General features: G+C 41.4%; 1 protein-coding gene and 1 long non-coding RNA gene across 3 annotated transcripts in view; both read left to right on the forward strand.

Moving 5' to 3' along the window:
- The window catches only part of cps1 (carbamoyl-phosphate synthase 1, mitochondrial), a 44,180-nt gene extending 31,807 nt beyond the window's left edge, over positions 1-12,373 (forward strand). For both annotated transcript variants that reach the window (XM_034574454.1, XM_034574455.1), the window contains exons 30-38: positions 612-719; positions 1,392-1,481; positions 1,799-1,969; positions 7,989-8,063; positions 8,170-8,268; positions 9,732-9,791; positions 9,969-10,081; positions 10,985-11,114; positions 11,709-12,373. In XM_034574454.1, the coding sequence (XP_034430345.1) occupies positions 612-719; positions 1,392-1,481; positions 1,799-1,969; positions 7,989-8,063; positions 8,170-8,268; positions 9,732-9,791; positions 9,969-10,081; positions 10,985-11,114; positions 11,709-11,822 (960 nt within the window). In that variant the 3' untranslated portion in view covers positions 11,823-12,373. The remainder of the gene's footprint in view (positions 1-611; positions 720-1,391; positions 1,482-1,798; positions 1,970-7,988; positions 8,064-8,169; positions 8,269-9,731; positions 9,792-9,968; positions 10,082-10,984; positions 11,115-11,708) is intronic.
- A 423-nt stretch (positions 12,374-12,796) lies between these two features.
- On the forward strand, positions 12,797-13,150 carry LOC117755016. Its single transcript, XR_004612527.1, has 2 exons — positions 12,797-12,853; positions 12,924-13,150. It is a non-coding gene; the product is annotated as an uncharacterized LOC117755016 (long non-coding RNA).
- The last annotated feature ends 3,121 nt before the right edge of the window (positions 13,151-16,271 follow it).

The raw sequence follows: 16,271 nt of genomic DNA on the forward strand, positions 1-16,271 counted from the left end.
CTTTATCTTCAGTATCACATTAACAAGCTGTCCATTCATTGAATACCAAACAGGCTTCATTATTCCTGGCCAGGCAGAGTGTGTGTGTGAGACACACAGAGAGAGTGGAGAAGTCAGAGATAATACGTATTAATTACAGGCTCTATCTGAAGAGTGCTAATGAATGCTGTGGTTAGCAGCAGTTTAAATGAACTAATGACACTGCAGCTCATTTGCAGACACACACACACACACACACACACTCTTGCACAGAGTTGCTTGGTGATAAAAATCTCCTTTCCTGAGGGTGAAATGTTGGAAGTTATTCTTTTGACTCTGCATAGCCACCTACACTGTCACTTAGCGACTGTCCACAAACACAGGCCCTTTGTCCAGAGCCGGTTTTCAATGAGTGTTGACCTGACTTGATTTATTTATGTATTTCATATGCACAATGCATCACTCACAGCTTTATGTACCATCATATTTTCACACTGCCTTTTTATGTACTATTTCCCACAGTGACACACTGTTGGTATAAACACATCCAGTCTGGAGATCTTCTGATCTTAGAAAAATTCATTATTCATTCTAAATTTGTTATAATCTGTATGCAAATACTATCTGTCCAGGTTGTGGCCCATGCCATCACAGAGCATGTGGAGGATGCTGGGGTTCACTCAGGAGATGCCACTCTAATGCTGCCAACCCAGAGCATCAGCCAGGGGGCGCTAGAAAAGGTCAGTCAAGTCAAGACATAGTGACTCGAATCATATCAATTGTATTGTATATCTGAAAGCGCATGTCAAAGCAGTGTTTCCCACTGATTATTTAGACTGTGGCGGCCAGCATAATCTAATTTGTTCTGCCAAAGTTACATAATGAACTGAAAAACGTTCACACTTCTCATAATAACATGAAAGATGTCTAACTTGGTGTTTTGCTTTATTGCTGCATTGCATAGCTGTGTGTGGTGCTATTAGCAGCACTATTTGCCGCATGCTCAATCAGATGCTCACGCTATCGTCCATAAAGTTTTTACCGTCCACAACAACTGTCAGTCGTCATAGTTTCCGCTGCAGTGGTGCATGTACCTGCAAGTGAAACAAAATTCCTTGATCCTGCCCATTTATTTGGATCCGCACCAAGATTGAATGGGTTATTCTCTGAGCCGTACCACATCCTTCCATCAGGTTTCGTGTTAATCTGTCCGGTAGGTGTGTAATCCTGCTAACAGACAAACAAAACAACATAAACACCTTGGTGGAGGTAACAAGTTCTTTAAATCATCATTTAGCCACAGTCTTTTTCTCCATCATATACAGGGATACTGCTGTATTAAACGGTTACAGACAGCCTCATTTATTTATATTTTAAATGTGTCTGTGATTTCTTTTTCCTTTTTCTCTCAGGTGAAAGCTGCCACCCGCAAAATCGCGCAGGCGTTTGAAATTTCTGGGCCCTTTAACACTCAATTTCTGGTTAAAGGCAATGATGTCATGGTGAGTAATAATTCTCAGGGTGTGACTTAAAGATAGATCGGCATTTTAGCACCGGGTTACAGCAAATACACTTCACTCACAACTTGAGATCAGCTTGTGGTTGGATTTTAGGATCGATGTTGCCTTTAGTTTTGATGTTCCAGCTACAGTATGTGTATATATTGTACATATTTGTTTCGTTAATTGGAATGTAAATGTCTCTATGGACTGTGAGTCTTTTGATTTGCCTTATCCAATATGTACAGTAATTGGTCAGGGAGAATGTGTGTGGTTACACATTTCTGCAATGACAGTAATTGTGTTGTACTTCCTTTAAGGTGATAGAGTGTAATCTGCGGGCGTCACGCTCCTTCCCTTTTGTATCAAAAACAATCGGTGTGGACTTTATCAACGTGGCAACCAAAGTGATGGTGGGGGAGCCTCTGGATGAGGCCAGCCTGCCCTCGCTGGAGAACCCCATCATTCCTGTAGACTACGTGGGCATCAAGGTGAGAAGAGAGACTGAAATAACTGTTCACAGCCGCATGAAGTGAAAAAGAAGTGTAAGTTAGTGAGGACTTTTCCAACTTGCGGCTCACACATCAAGCATCCTCTGCAACTGTCTGCACAGTGAAAGGGTTTAAATGTATTTATAAGAACCAGACATAATCATCCTGATAGGCCTTTTCCACAGAAGACAATTTGACACGTTACACGAGAAAAATAACAAGTGAGTTTAGATATTAAAGTTTTATGATGGCTGAATTCCATTTAGCTTCAGTTACTTTTATTACACCCACAGTAATGTTTATTCAAAGCTGTTGTTTTGCTATACTCTGCCCTCTGTGTAACAGCCTAATGGAATTGATCCAGAGGTGAATCAACTCAGGGTCAAGAAGGAACTGTGACGACCTGATTGAATCATATAAATGTTTAATGCTTGGATGGCTGCCAACAAACCGTCGCAGTAAAACAAGCAGGTAGCCAGAGTAGCCTCATGAGGTGGACAGCTGTGAACTGACAATAATGACACAATCCTTGTTGCCATATCGTCACACCAGACAACACAGTTACGCTACAATCACACGTTTCCTCTCCTTCATTTACAAAAATAAAAAAATCAGTCCACACAACCTTTATGATACAAAATATTTCCATCCAAACGCGAACACAAAAATGATAAAGCTGTGACGTCATTGTTTCCCAAACACTCCATTTTACATGCACACAGAAACCAAGACGCTGTTTTTAAAGGGTTTTAAAGGCCTATTAAGTTGTGAATTGTTCTCAACTCACACAGAAGTATGTAATTCTTAAACTGAAGTTCAAACTTTCATAATAAAGAGAATTCAGTGGTAATAGCTACCTGTGGTATAAAAGTGACTTTTAACTTGGTCCCTAATAATCATGTCTATGAACTTCCCACGGTCTGATGTATCATGTTGGGTTAGGAAATTGGCTCCTATGTAAAGAGACCTACATGTATGACTTCTTAATAGGTGGTGCAGGATCCACTCGTGCAGTTTCCATTGGATGCCCTTACAAAGGCGACAATTACTGCTCCATCCCTCCACCTAGGCGTGTGCTGGGGAGTAATGGGTGACTTCTCATACCGGCTGGGAGGCTTACTTCTCCTCAGATTGGGTATGAGAGAGTTTACGTGACGCCAGATGTTCCAAAGCTATTTTTTTTCCAAAGTAATTTCTCCCTCTAATTACAACAGAGCTGCTGTAACAATGGCTGTAGTTCGGAGCCAATCACGCAGGTATAATCCCCCCACTCTTCCCTGCCACCTAAAGTTTTCAATTTCTAGGCTGCACAGTGGTGAAGAATATTAATCAGAGCTCTGAATACTCCCGGCGCTGGGCTTAAAAGACTTCCAGAGTTTACTTGGAGTCAATGATACAGACGTCATATACCCCGGCTAGAGGTGGGGAAATTCCTCGATTCTTGGATGCATCACGATGCGGACCTCGACGACTCTGCATCGATGCAGAGACGGAACATAATCGATTCATGTTTTCCGCTACGTTCATTGTTTTAGCGATTTTCGCAGCTGCATAATTATAAAAACTGCTGCTTCACACACACACACTCACTCACTCACTCACACACACTCTCACACACACACACAGCTTGCAGACAGGAGAGAAGTACTTCCCGCAGATTATCACACAACGCAGAATTTTTTTTTTTACGTCATTGTTGCAGAAGAAGCGATGCCCCATTCACCCATTAGCATAAATATTTTGTCATCAGGTTTTTATAAAGCTCAGCTCTAAGTGTCAGTGATTATAAAAGAGCAGAGGAGCAGAATCTCTTGTTGACCAGCGGAGTAATGTGCCTCCATGTTGCAGAGGGGGGCCAGGCGGGGCCACCCTGTTAAAGTTAAAGTAAAGGCAAAGATGCCGCACACAAGTCTAAATCGATGTGGAGAGCGCTGACCACTGTCTGATCTTTTGAATTGAAAACCTTATTTTGTAAATTACATCACACTTGTAGTAATAGTAGCGGCCTAAAACACTACTGATCGAATCATAGCCCTCAGAATCGGAATCGAATCATGAATTGCCTAGAAATTCCCACCCTTAAGCCCGGCCCTGATATGTGCTGGAAAACCTTGCCACAAAACAACTGTTGAGGGAAGTCTTGCTAATCTCATTTTCTTTTTGTTAAACATAACCCAGCCACATTCACATAAAGCCCACCACTGTAAACACACTGTGATGTGTAAAACCATTATCCAGCCTCTGTAGCCTGAAGTGTGTGTCATCAATATGTACCCTCTCAGCCTTTATCCTCACTGTATTATCACAAGGCTCAATTCATTGCCATCCGGAGAGACCATCTTCATTTATCTGTCTCGTTCCCTCTCAGCCGCTCTCCGTCGCTCTTACTGTCTCCTCTCCCTGACAGTCCCTTGTTTGAGGCCATGTTGTTTTCTCTTCGCTAACAAGTCCCCATTGTGCGATTTCTGTCTCGACATACAAACTCGTGGGGAACAATAACACAGTTGTATTTATGACATTGAGAGGAAGAAGAGCATGAAAACAACATTTGAGGAGGAGGAAGCTGATTTGGCGCATGTCCCCGGTGCACACTTAATGGCGGGAGAAAAATAACTGTGTTGGATGTTTCGGCCCTTTGACCGTGGCATGCGAGGCATTACGGCGACTTCTGAAATAGACACATTCTTTTGAGCCTAACGACCCCAGGAAAAATACAAGCTCCGAACATCACAGACATCAAGCCTTTCCAGTAAGGTGTTTAACCAACGAGGGCTTGTTGGCATAAAAATATCTGCTTGTTAATGTGTTGATCAACTTTATGTAATGGTTACTTTACCACTGAGACAGTAACTTCATTTCACCCTTTAAATGACTCACTATATGTTCAGGTTTTTGCTTAAAATTATCTTTTAGATTTAGTTTGTAAAGTTTTATCATTTAAACTTTTCCAGACTTCCACTCTACAACATAATGAAGTCAGCCACTCTAGCTAATCATGTGGTTTCCACAATTTTCTCTTTATTTCCAAGTTCTGCTGCTACTGAAAGGACTCTATCATCAGTACTGTTTCTGTAAATGTATGTTTGTATAATGTTTTTCGATTTTTATTGACCAGCTTTATACAAAACTAATTTATTAATCCTGACAGTATTTAGCTTTGGTGCAATTTAAAGAAGACCAAAATACGAGATACAAACATGCACTGACAAACCATCCATTGAAACTATAAGCTGTTCAGCTAAAAGTGTAACGTCTTTAAAGATAACAAGGGCAGTCGTTGAACTGGAGAAGCCGGGGATCGAACTACTAACCTTTCACTCTACATCCTGAGCCCTGTGAAGGATGGCTGCCCTAATACCACACCCTAGCGACCACCCAGAATCACCAGAGCAACAACTTCCCTGGCAATAACACCAGAGCATCTACCAGCAATGTTAATACAACCACCATAAGTACCTGCTCACAATAGCAATGACAAAAAAACCCTACCTGGAGCATCTTAGTGACCAAGCTCAAAATCCCACATACTGGAAGTTGAACTATTCAGATAGTTAAGTAACTAATTCTAAACTTTAAAAATACTCCACTACAAGTAAAAGTCCTGCATTCAAAATTATCGTTCAAAAAGGCTTTTTAAAGGGTTCAATTAGAACACATGAAGGGAACAGTTCATCCTTCAGTTCATCACAAACATCTGGAGATACATGGTTTACACTGAAAAAAGTACAATATTACCTTCTGAGTTTTAGTAGAGCAGGAGTAGAAAGTTACATAAATGCAAAGTACAAGTACCTCAAATGTGTACTTGTAAACGTACTTATTTGTTGTCCACCACTGGCTATTAGCAGTTTCTACACCAAAAAGCAGTCACCTTGCATTTCCTTTCTAGAAATCTGAAAGCAGTCACCTTGTAGTGTTTTAGTAAAGACCCATGGAATCACTTTGTTCTGCCCTCCAAACCATTTGGCTGGGTTCAGAATCTGGAGCCTTTTATAGATCTTTTGTGAGAATATCTAAATATCCATCAATAACAACATCAATACCAAGTCTGAAAATTGTCACTCAGAAATCTGTTGCTACGGCTGCTGCTGTTAATTCCCATTCAGCTGCAAATATGAAGACCTGTACACTGGTGCCTGCACTTCCACCTCCAGTAAGGCCCACTGTGAGACAAAATGTTATGTAGACACGTCTTACTTTATTCTCTCCCTCCACTGGAGCTCAGCTGGTGCCCCAAGATAACATTGTTCATGTTGTGGAGCCTCGCAGTTGTCCTGTCTGTGAGGAGTGGGCGTTCGGTGTGGGATAGGGAGATGGGGATGTAATTTGTGTGTGTGTGTGCATGTAGGATGTTGTGGTTGGAGAGGCTTGGCTATTGTGGCAGTCACATACATTCTGTTCCGCAGACATACCAATTTCATTTGGAGGACACCGCATTACAAATTAAACCACTGAGTTATTATTTTTTTTTCAAAGATCCTGCTCATGAAGTAGTTTCTCATTTTCAGGGCATTTAAATCTCCCCAGGTGATGGTGTTGCCAGTTTTTTCTCCCGCCCTCCCCTCACTTCCCTACGCCGAGGCTACTGCAGATTTGGTTCTGCGTTCGGCGTGGTGGCGAAGGAGCCTTTCTCATTAGGATGATTAAATTGACTGTTCTGGATTTACATTGAACGCAGAGACCCGCGAGCATATGTCTTTGTGCCGTCCTCGCTTTGTTTCTGCAAATTGTCTTCAGTGTGACTAATTCTATTGTCGACTCTTGTCTCCTATTGCACATCAATAGCTCCCTGTCACTGTTGCTTCCCTCCCTGTACGTGTCCCTCTCCCTCCGTCTCATCTCCTTTCTTAGTTACATTCCTCCATTTTATCTCTGCGCACTTCTCCCTCTTCCTCCAACACTTTGAACAAAGCCGTGATAAGCGACGCTGCCTCCCCGTCTGCATTCCCTTCTCTCCGTCCCTACTTGCATTAGTATGCTAACATTACGTTCAGCTGATTAGATAACCCGCTTCAAGGATGAATCCCCCCCTTGTGGTCCTTGCCTCTACGTGTGTGTGTTTCGTTGTGTGAACACATGCGCAACACCACGACACCTCTCTCTCTCTTTCTCTCTCTCTCGTCAGGAGTTGTCTGCTTCTACATGGAAAAAATAAGAATGACATTCCAAATAAAACCCTGTTTTTTTTTTCTGTTATACAATAAGAATTACTGTTCCCATACTAGTCTTTCAGTCATGTTCTCCTCCCTGTCTCCCTCTTTTCACCTTTTTCTTCCCCTCTTCTTTTGTTTCATTTTCATTTTAGTTTTTCTGCTGTCGTTACATTTTTAACTGTCATTCATTCCCTCATTATCATCCATTTTCTCTCCATTTATTTTTGTTCTTGTCTTTACTGTCTTCACTCCCTCACCTGTTCTCTCCATCTTTCATTTCACATTTTCTCCTCTCCTCCGCTTCCCCTCCCCTCTTCCTCTGCCTCACCCTGGTATTCCTTCATTACGCCACCTACCTGCTTTTCCCCCTTAATCTCAGCGTGGAGGCCGCATGTTAAACAGGCTGTTAAAGCGACTGGTGTCCTGCTGTTTTAAGAAGCCTCCTTTCTTTTAAAATGTCCTCTTTCAGTCTGTCTGCGTCCGTCTGCATCTGTCTGGGCCAATATTGTGTTTCACCTCTCTCCTTATTTTCTGATTTGCCCTTAAAGTTTCAGAGCTGAAGCAGAAATTGCGGTTTGCATGAGACAAAATGAAATAGTGATTTGTAATGAGAAAACAAAAACCCAAATTTATAGCCTAGTCCTGAAACTTGAGGAAAAGGTAAAGGCGTTTTTTAAGATAAGCACGATATGACACTGCACACTCGCATATACGTATGCACACACCACTGCAGTCTTTACCGGCTGTTTTAACAAGTAGATTTTTCCGAGGAAGTGATGGAGTTTGAATAGCAGCTTATTAACCTCACATGTGGTGATATCCTCATACTTCAAAAACAAATCCTTCCCTCTTCTGTTCTTCGACAGGCGCCCATGTTCTCCTGGCCGCGGCTGAGGGATGCAGACCCTGTGCTTCGCTGTGAGATGGCGTCCACTGGAGAAGTAAGCACACTGTTAATACTTGTGTGTGTGTGTTTTTTCCTCCATAATTTGGAGAGTCGTTTCCACAGTTACTCACGCGGGGTCTCATCCTGTTGTTTTCTTACAGGTAGCTTGTTTTGGACCAAACATTTATTCAGCCTTCCTGAAAGCTATGCTCTCCACAGGCTTCAAGCTGCCACAGAAGGGCATCCTGATTGGAATTCAGGTAAGTCCACAGCCATCTGGAGGTCCACTCGCCTCCTGCTTTCTGCTTCCTTTTGGCGCCTCCTGCTCACAAGACACCAAATGAGAGGAGCCTTCTCAACAAATCTTTTTGGCCATCGGCTTCTTACAATTCCAGCCTCGGTTTGATTTACACCACATCCGTCCTTGATTCTCGTGACTGACAACTCTCATGAAACTATGATGAGCTCTCAAGTGATGATGTGTGAATAGGCTCAAATACAGTAATAGATGCGTGTTACAGCTGAATGAATAAGAGGAAATACGGAGGCATCAGTAACTATTCAAAACCAACATGATTCTAATTTAAAAAATCTCCCAGGGTGAAAATAAACGATTTACATAACATGATAAAACTGCAGTATAAAGTATATAAAGAATTTAAAAAATTAAGTCAAAAGAACTATCGAATCATTGTTTCTGCATAATTGTGCCGCAAAATCATCTCCATCCCGATCCACAGCCACAGAGATGAACTGTGAGCCTGGACAGTGTATTTAGATTTTAATGACACCACGTCACATGAGTTTTAGTAATTAAGCCACCAATGCGTTATCAAACTGTGAATTTCACTAATGCAGCAGAACAAAGCAGTTCCCAACTCTGGCTGTGTAATTGGTGATCTTGGGGAAAAGGTCCACTTAAAGGCAAGTGCCCGGGGTCACATACGCTCCGTAACATGGCTGACAGGCAGCAACATATAATGCTGTCATATCCAGAACGCACAGAGACCCAGTTTTAAAAGTGAAACGGCTTCATTAGATGTTTCTGCTGGATTTAATCTCTGTGTTAGATCAGTTTGGAGAGGACGAGACTTCTGGGGATAATCTGATTCCTGGTAAAAACCTCCTGAATCAAACCCTGACGTCCCCAAACTCTACCTTTTTGTTATTGCTTCATTTGAGAAACCACTAGCAGAAAAAAATTACAAATTGTTCACTGAGAATAAGATCATCACACGTGGGCCTCGGAAGTTATGTGAAAAGTTAACTGTGGGATCAGTCATCCTTTATTGTCTTTTAACAATTTTTATTTTTAAATATTAGAGTTTCAAAGATGCAGCTTCATTTATATCTATTGGTTCCAGCCTTTTACAGTATCATTTTTATAATTCTTACCATTGTTCTTGCTTCCGTTTATATCTTTGTTCTGTTCTTTTTTTGAAAAGCAATAAGATCATTGAATCACAAAGACGGTTTTGTAACACAATTTAAAATGGCTCCAAATCTACAGTCTTAATTAAATCAATCAAGTACCTTGAATGCACAGAACAATTTAGAAGCAGGACCAGGACATTAAGGCAGATTCAGAACAGCCTTTCAGTGATGAACAGAACATGATGGACTCTTCATGTTTGAACAGAAACTCATATCAGAACACTGCCTCTGCTGGTATTCATACGTGTTAGCATTTTGTTTTTCATCAATCTGTCTTCTTCCCTTCCAGCATTCGTTCCGACCCAATTTCCTGGCAACAGCGCACCAACTGAAAGAGGAAGGCTTCAAAGTGAGTGCTGAAACACCACAGAGCTAACAAACAAACTTTCCTGCATGATTATCAACAATGGTGCATAGAGAGCCTCCTGGTTCTTAGATTTCTAACCTTAACTTTGAAATAAAGACTTACCCTCAATATCATTTATGATTGTATATGTGGTAATGTTGCCTTGTTTCTGTCTTCTAGCTCTTTGCTACTGAAGCTACCTCTGCATGGCTGTGTGCCAACGACGTGCCTGCCACTCCAGTAGCCTGGCCCTCGGAGAAGGGAGAAGACACCAGTTTGCCTGGTATTAAGAGGTTGGGACATGTTTATTTTAAATTAATGTTTTATTAATTATGACACATTCATTGAAACATGGGGGAAACAAGCCAGCGAATGTGAAACTCTGAGTCAAATATATTTTTCAGGGTGAGACTCGGTTTTCCTGAGGCAGTGCTTAAGTAATATGTAAACTATGATTCATTAGATCCAAAATTGGAATATCTAATCAGCATAAGATACTGCCTTAAGATCTGAGGGCATAGCCCCTTCATTACCACCCTAATATGCTTACAAGATCAAAGCAGATGTAGCAGACTCTGAAGTCCACAGTCGTAGGAACCAGACTGGGGCTGGAACAGGGAGGATGAGGAAAGTCTTATGTCAGAGCAATGCCAAGACAAATTTGGGGAAATTCAGAAACAGAAGCAGCTCAAGTGTCTTGGTCTTTTCATTTAGCCATGGCTAACTATGGAGGAAAAAGTCACTAATACTTTACTGAACTAGAATGTCAATCAGTAGAGCGCATTCGACCATTTTTCTAGGTATTTTATTATGTCAGCTTTCTTTAATAAATAAACTAAACTAAAAAGATGTAATTTTTTTAACAGCTAATTTTGTGTGAAACTGAAAAATACAAGAGCGGACATGTTTAGGTTTGATCACTAGGAGGCAGAAAAACACTAAAACAAACTCACAGCAGTGGAGCTGAACAAGTTCATACAGCAACCATGTTAGCAAAGGTCTGAATACTCTACATCCAGCATCAGAACAGCATTAGTCATGTTTCTGGGCCAGTAATATCATTGAGTTCCTACAAATTCAGATTATTTTCGAAGGTCTGTTGATAATATTACACCTGACGCTTTAAGTGGTTTCCACTTTCCTGCTGTTATCATTATGGCTGACACCATTTTTCTTTTTTTTTGCTGTTTGTACAGACTGATAAGCGAAGGTCTTATTGACCTGGTGGTCAACTTGCCCAATAACAACTCTCGTCACCTGAAGGATAACTTCGTCATCCGCAGAATGGCTATCGACCACGGTGTTCCCCTCATCACCAATTACCAGGTCTGTAAATGTCACACCAATAGTGGCTTTTATGCTCAATTTACACTAACAAAAGCTGTTTTCAGACATGACCTCTGCCTTTCACACATGCACAACGCAGCAGGAGATTCCCCCCTCACCACAACACAGAAATCTCCGGAGCGTTCAGTTAAGGGCTGGTGCAGCAGGCAGAGGCTGGACGTAATGTATTAATTCCACTGCGGCGATCACGTGTTTTTACTTCTCGTCTCTTATCACAAAAAGCTACGTGTAAGGCACCGCTTTTTCATCCTGAGATATTTGTCTTCGTTTAGTTTTTTAGTTTTTTCGTTTTTGCATCTATCATCAATCCACCATCACGATAGATCCTGCGGAGGATCTCCTGCTTTGTTCTCACATCAGCTCCTCCAGACTTTCTGCAGACTTAATACGAGGAGGCTGGAGAAAGTCTGCAGAAAGTCCAGAGGCTTTCGCTCGGACATTTGTGTTTACATATACAGCCCCTCTGGAGAATGTCTGGAGGATCTCTGGAGTTCAGAGCATGTCTGAAAGCAGCTATATAGTCTCTCTTGCCTGATGAACTTTAGCCTAATGTTTTTCTTTTTGTGTTTTTAGGTGGTGAAGCTGTTTGCTGAAGCGATTCACTACGCAGGTGAGCTGGACTCCACCAGCCTCTTCCACTACCGGCAGAAAGAAGGCAAACAAAGAGGGGTGAGACAGCAGATCTAGAGCCTCCTCCCCCGACCTTCACACACCTTCGGGGCACTTGGTAAAACAACAGTGTTAAGTGGGAGCAAAATGTTGTAATATAATTTCTTTAAAATTCCTTGTATCTGTTTTCCCACTCCACTTAACGTGGCAGGACCTGCAGTTTGTTGGGACTCACTTAGACCAAAACTTTCAAATTAGCTTTAAGGGTGAAGCCCACTGCTGTGACAAATTTCAGTTTCTACTGTGATAAGGTGCCTTTGAAAAGGGGTTATGAGCTATAATCTATGATTTTTAGTGTACAAATTTTTATAGAATTGTTGTTAAACATAAATAACTTTGTTGCTGCCGGATCATAAAAAATCTCTTCTTGTGTGTTTGTCCTCCTTCAGTCAGATTTGCTTATAACTGTATAAATTCAAGAAGACTTCTAACTGTGATTTAAGTTTGAATCTGTAAATGTAAATACATTGTTAAGAATTGATTGTTGACCAGATGCTCTGCAGATCTTTCCTTTAAACAGGTGTCCTCTCATGTTGCAGGAGGACAAACACAGCTAGAGAGATTTTTATACTTAGCACTCCAAACATTCTTCTTATTAAAGGCTTATGAGTAAGCTATAGAGCATTGAATTAATGAGTTATTAGTTTATATTACTGTATAAACCCCCCATAAAAGGTCAGTTATTATAATGTGATAACATGAGGCTAATTGCACTGCCTTTATTTCACAGTGGTTGCTGGTGTGTTACAGTTGTGGCTTTGCTTTTATTTTTTGTATTCATGATCAGTGTTGCATTTTGTAATTTGAAATGACAGTTTTCAACTTCTCAGCTCACCCTTTGTTCATTTTAATACCGATGGTATTTGTGAAGTCATTCAAATAATTCAGCTCTAGACCGAACATTGTGTTGAAAATGTACAATATGTTACACATGTACTATGAGAATGACCTTTTAAAGATGAGATAAGTTGCAATTCAATAAGAAGAAAAAAAACTCCAGTCCAAAGTTTTTACCATCCTAGGCAGGCAGGCGAAACTCAGTAATGCTGGTATAATCCACTTTACCTCAGCCCATTCTTGTGAGGGACATGCAGAGTAGGGCCTGACACAGTGCCTCAGCTACTGCCACAGATCAAATGTCATTTTGTAACAAACGCTGCGCTCTTAAAGTACATTTAACTATATACAGAAATAATTCCCCTCACTGTCTACATTCTGTGGTTGTCTTGTTCATGTTTGTGTTATGTAAAAATCCAGTGAATTACAATGAAGTATTCTCTCACATGATGTCTCCTCTGGGTCTTTGTTGTTTGCACAGGACATGCAGTAAAATCAGGGGTGTCCCACACACCACAGCCTCTGCTTTAAACAGCCCATTCATATACACCACACGATAATGGGACTGGAACGTGATGGTGTGCACCAAATACACTGTTACATATAATAGGTCATCCTGTTTACTGTGGTTTAACAGAGTGTACAATTTAGGGGGATCTATTGACAGATAGTTCATGTTATATTTATAATCCTGTTTTCATTGCTGTATAATCAAACTGAGAATCATGGTGTTTTCGTTAGCTAAGAATGAGGCCTTCATATCTACATCAGGATTGAGTCCTCTAACATGGAGCCTCCCCTTTTGCAGCCTCATGCCTCTACAGTAGCCCAGAATGGACAAACCAAATACTGGCCCTTAGAGAGGGCGCCACTTATTCCTATTGAACAACTGAACTTTACCTTTCAAATACTTGTCAAATGGTTTCTACAAGTCAAGTCTATTAATGCCAACAGTATGCATTTACAATTACAAACAAAGGTCTAACCTGAATCTGACAGAAATATGGAGCTAGTAGTAACTTTTTCTATTCTTCAGTTTAACTGGATTGTTTTGGCAACTTTATGTGCAGATACACAAAAATGCAAACATGATGACTTCAAGAGGGAAGGTACATGCAGTCTGTTGTACTTTTCTCCGTGGGATGAAATCGTTGAGCATATGTCATGTCCAATTAAATAAGTGGAGCCTGAAGCAGTGCTGGGGCGGTTCACCAGATGCACATTCGCCATTCCTCCCATTTAATCTTCATCCTTTCAATTTGTTTACCTGTAAAACGTTGTAACTTGTCCAACTAAGTTTTCTTTCGACACATTGTGGTATGTCAAAGAGAGATGGGCTCATCACTTCCCCCTGAGGTCAAAGGGGAGTATGCACCCATCTGTAGCTTACAGTTGGAGTGAACCACTGTTGAAGGGGAGGCCTCCTGACAATCACAGGGGCCTTTTCGACCACTTTAAAGACATGCTCTCACATACAGTGCAAACCACTTATAGTTATCACAGATATAGTGATCAACTGTTTACATGGATCGAAATGCTTCGGAAAGAATAGTTTGGTTATAGTGATCAGAAGTTCATTTGGGGTCTTTTCATGCATGTTTGGACCATTGTAATCTTTACTGGCTCTGTCAGTAATTTGCTGCTCCTCTCTGGTGCTACACACTGCCAACTGAATCTATCGAGACTGAACAAGCCCGGGACAATCGTCATCACTATGAGAGGTTTACACTGTATTACACAAACGTAAGAGGTATGCTTAATCCGAAGTTTTTCAAATGCTATCAACAACAACAACCCCACCACTGTTAAACAGTAGAATACAGCTGCTTCCCTGGCATTTCTTAAGTGACCATTTGGTTTCTCACATGGTGGATGAGACTGACCTGAACAGGCCTGTAGCACAAGGCTTAAAATGGGGGGGGAAATGACAAACTTATTCAAATACACTCACCAGCAAACACCAGGCTAATGCTGTTATGAGGCTTTACAGCATACTGCTAGCATAACATCTTCAGGTTCCATTTACAGGCACAACTCTCCAAAGAGTGCTGGTATTGATTTGCCTGCAAATCCTTCTCAACCCTCCTCCAGCAGTTTTACCTTGGCTCACCAGCTCCAACTCCTCTGCCTCTGCTTCTGGAGCAGAGGTATTCAATTAAAGGTCAAAGAGGTCCAGTTGGAGACAATTTCTTCAAGCAAAGGAGAAAATGTTGCTGCCCTCTGGCTCTTCAGCTGAGCCAAAAAAGCTGCGATATCCCTCTGGATGGACCAGAGGTGCTCCAACACCCTGCCTTTGATGAGCCGTCTCATAAAGTTGTGCAGCATGTGAAGCTGATGGGAAGAGGGCTCTGAGCCCTATCATTCTCATCATTGTGTTCTTCACCTCAGCGTGGTGTCATGGTGGAGCATGAATTACACCATGGTAAGAGATACGCTCAGGATTGTCTTTCTTTCCACAGCTATTTTATCTCTCCCTATCATGACAGCTCCTTCAACCGTGATTATTGAGACCACCTCCTCTTTAACATGTGTACATGTCCTCTCTGCTTGTACTGGTCTGAATGGATGTAACACCTACAGGTCTTCACAGAACTCGCTTGTTGTTAAAGAACCCATACTATGCTAAGTCTTAGCCTGATGGTTTATGAATGGCCACATCCAGCTGTGCTAGCACATTCTGGGTTAACATTTACTTTTTATTTTATGGCTGACAATGCTGCCATAGCTTTTTGATTGATTTTCTTTTTGTTTTCACTCAAGTATCTTTTTTGTCACTGCACTCTTTGACAACCTCTATCGATTCATTTTTTTATTTTTTAAATGTTGACCTAAAATCCAAGCAACAACGATTCTCAACGAATCGTTTATTTTCAAAGTTTCCTTCAGTTAGGGTTTGAGTGGGTAAGTTTGCTCTACCATGTGATAAATGCAATATAATTAGTTGAACCAACAAGGGGGAAAAGGTGTATATTACCACATGGCTTTGAACTCAAGGCCAGACTTGTTACCTAGCAACGTTTGCTATGATCTTTAACATGTCTTTGATGAGTGGTGGTAATATCCTAAGATGTTGGTTGCCACTCGCCTATAAACCGAACTAAGAAGGAGAAGAGAATTAATTAAGAAGAGCTTGTAAGACTTGCAATAAATAGATAAGTAAAAAGACAGATTTTACTTAAAAGTTTCTAAGAAGATTCAGCTTCACAATGGGTACATCTACTGAATTGGAGCTACCCGACATAACAGTCAAAGCTATTCGGCCGCACATTGACAATGTCTTCACCAAGCTTACTGCGGACGAGTGGAGGCAGTTAAAATTAGGGGCACCGACCGATGCCACAAAGTTTCTGTTGGCAGAACTTGTCATGAACATGACATCGACTGTGTCCTCCAAACTGTTAACGACTCTTGGATATGACGGCATGTCCGTCACTGTACAAAAGGTCTTGTCCAGTCTGGAAGACGCACTCTGCCAAAGTTTAGCACCGGGCAGCTCAACCAGCTCTGAGAGTTTGGATCAATTCACAGAGTTGTTTGCAGAGGAGGTGACAGAGAGGGTCAACGCCAGCCTCCATTCCAACTCCACCAGCACAGAATCCGCTGGACCGCCACAGTGTCACCAGACCACAC

Source organism: Hippoglossus hippoglossus, chromosome 21 (assembly GCF_009819705.1).
Source record: "Hippoglossus hippoglossus isolate fHipHip1 chromosome 21, fHipHip1.pri, whole genome shotgun sequence".
NCBI classification, from domain to species: domain Eukaryota; kingdom Metazoa; phylum Chordata; class Actinopteri; order Pleuronectiformes; family Pleuronectidae; genus Hippoglossus; species Hippoglossus hippoglossus.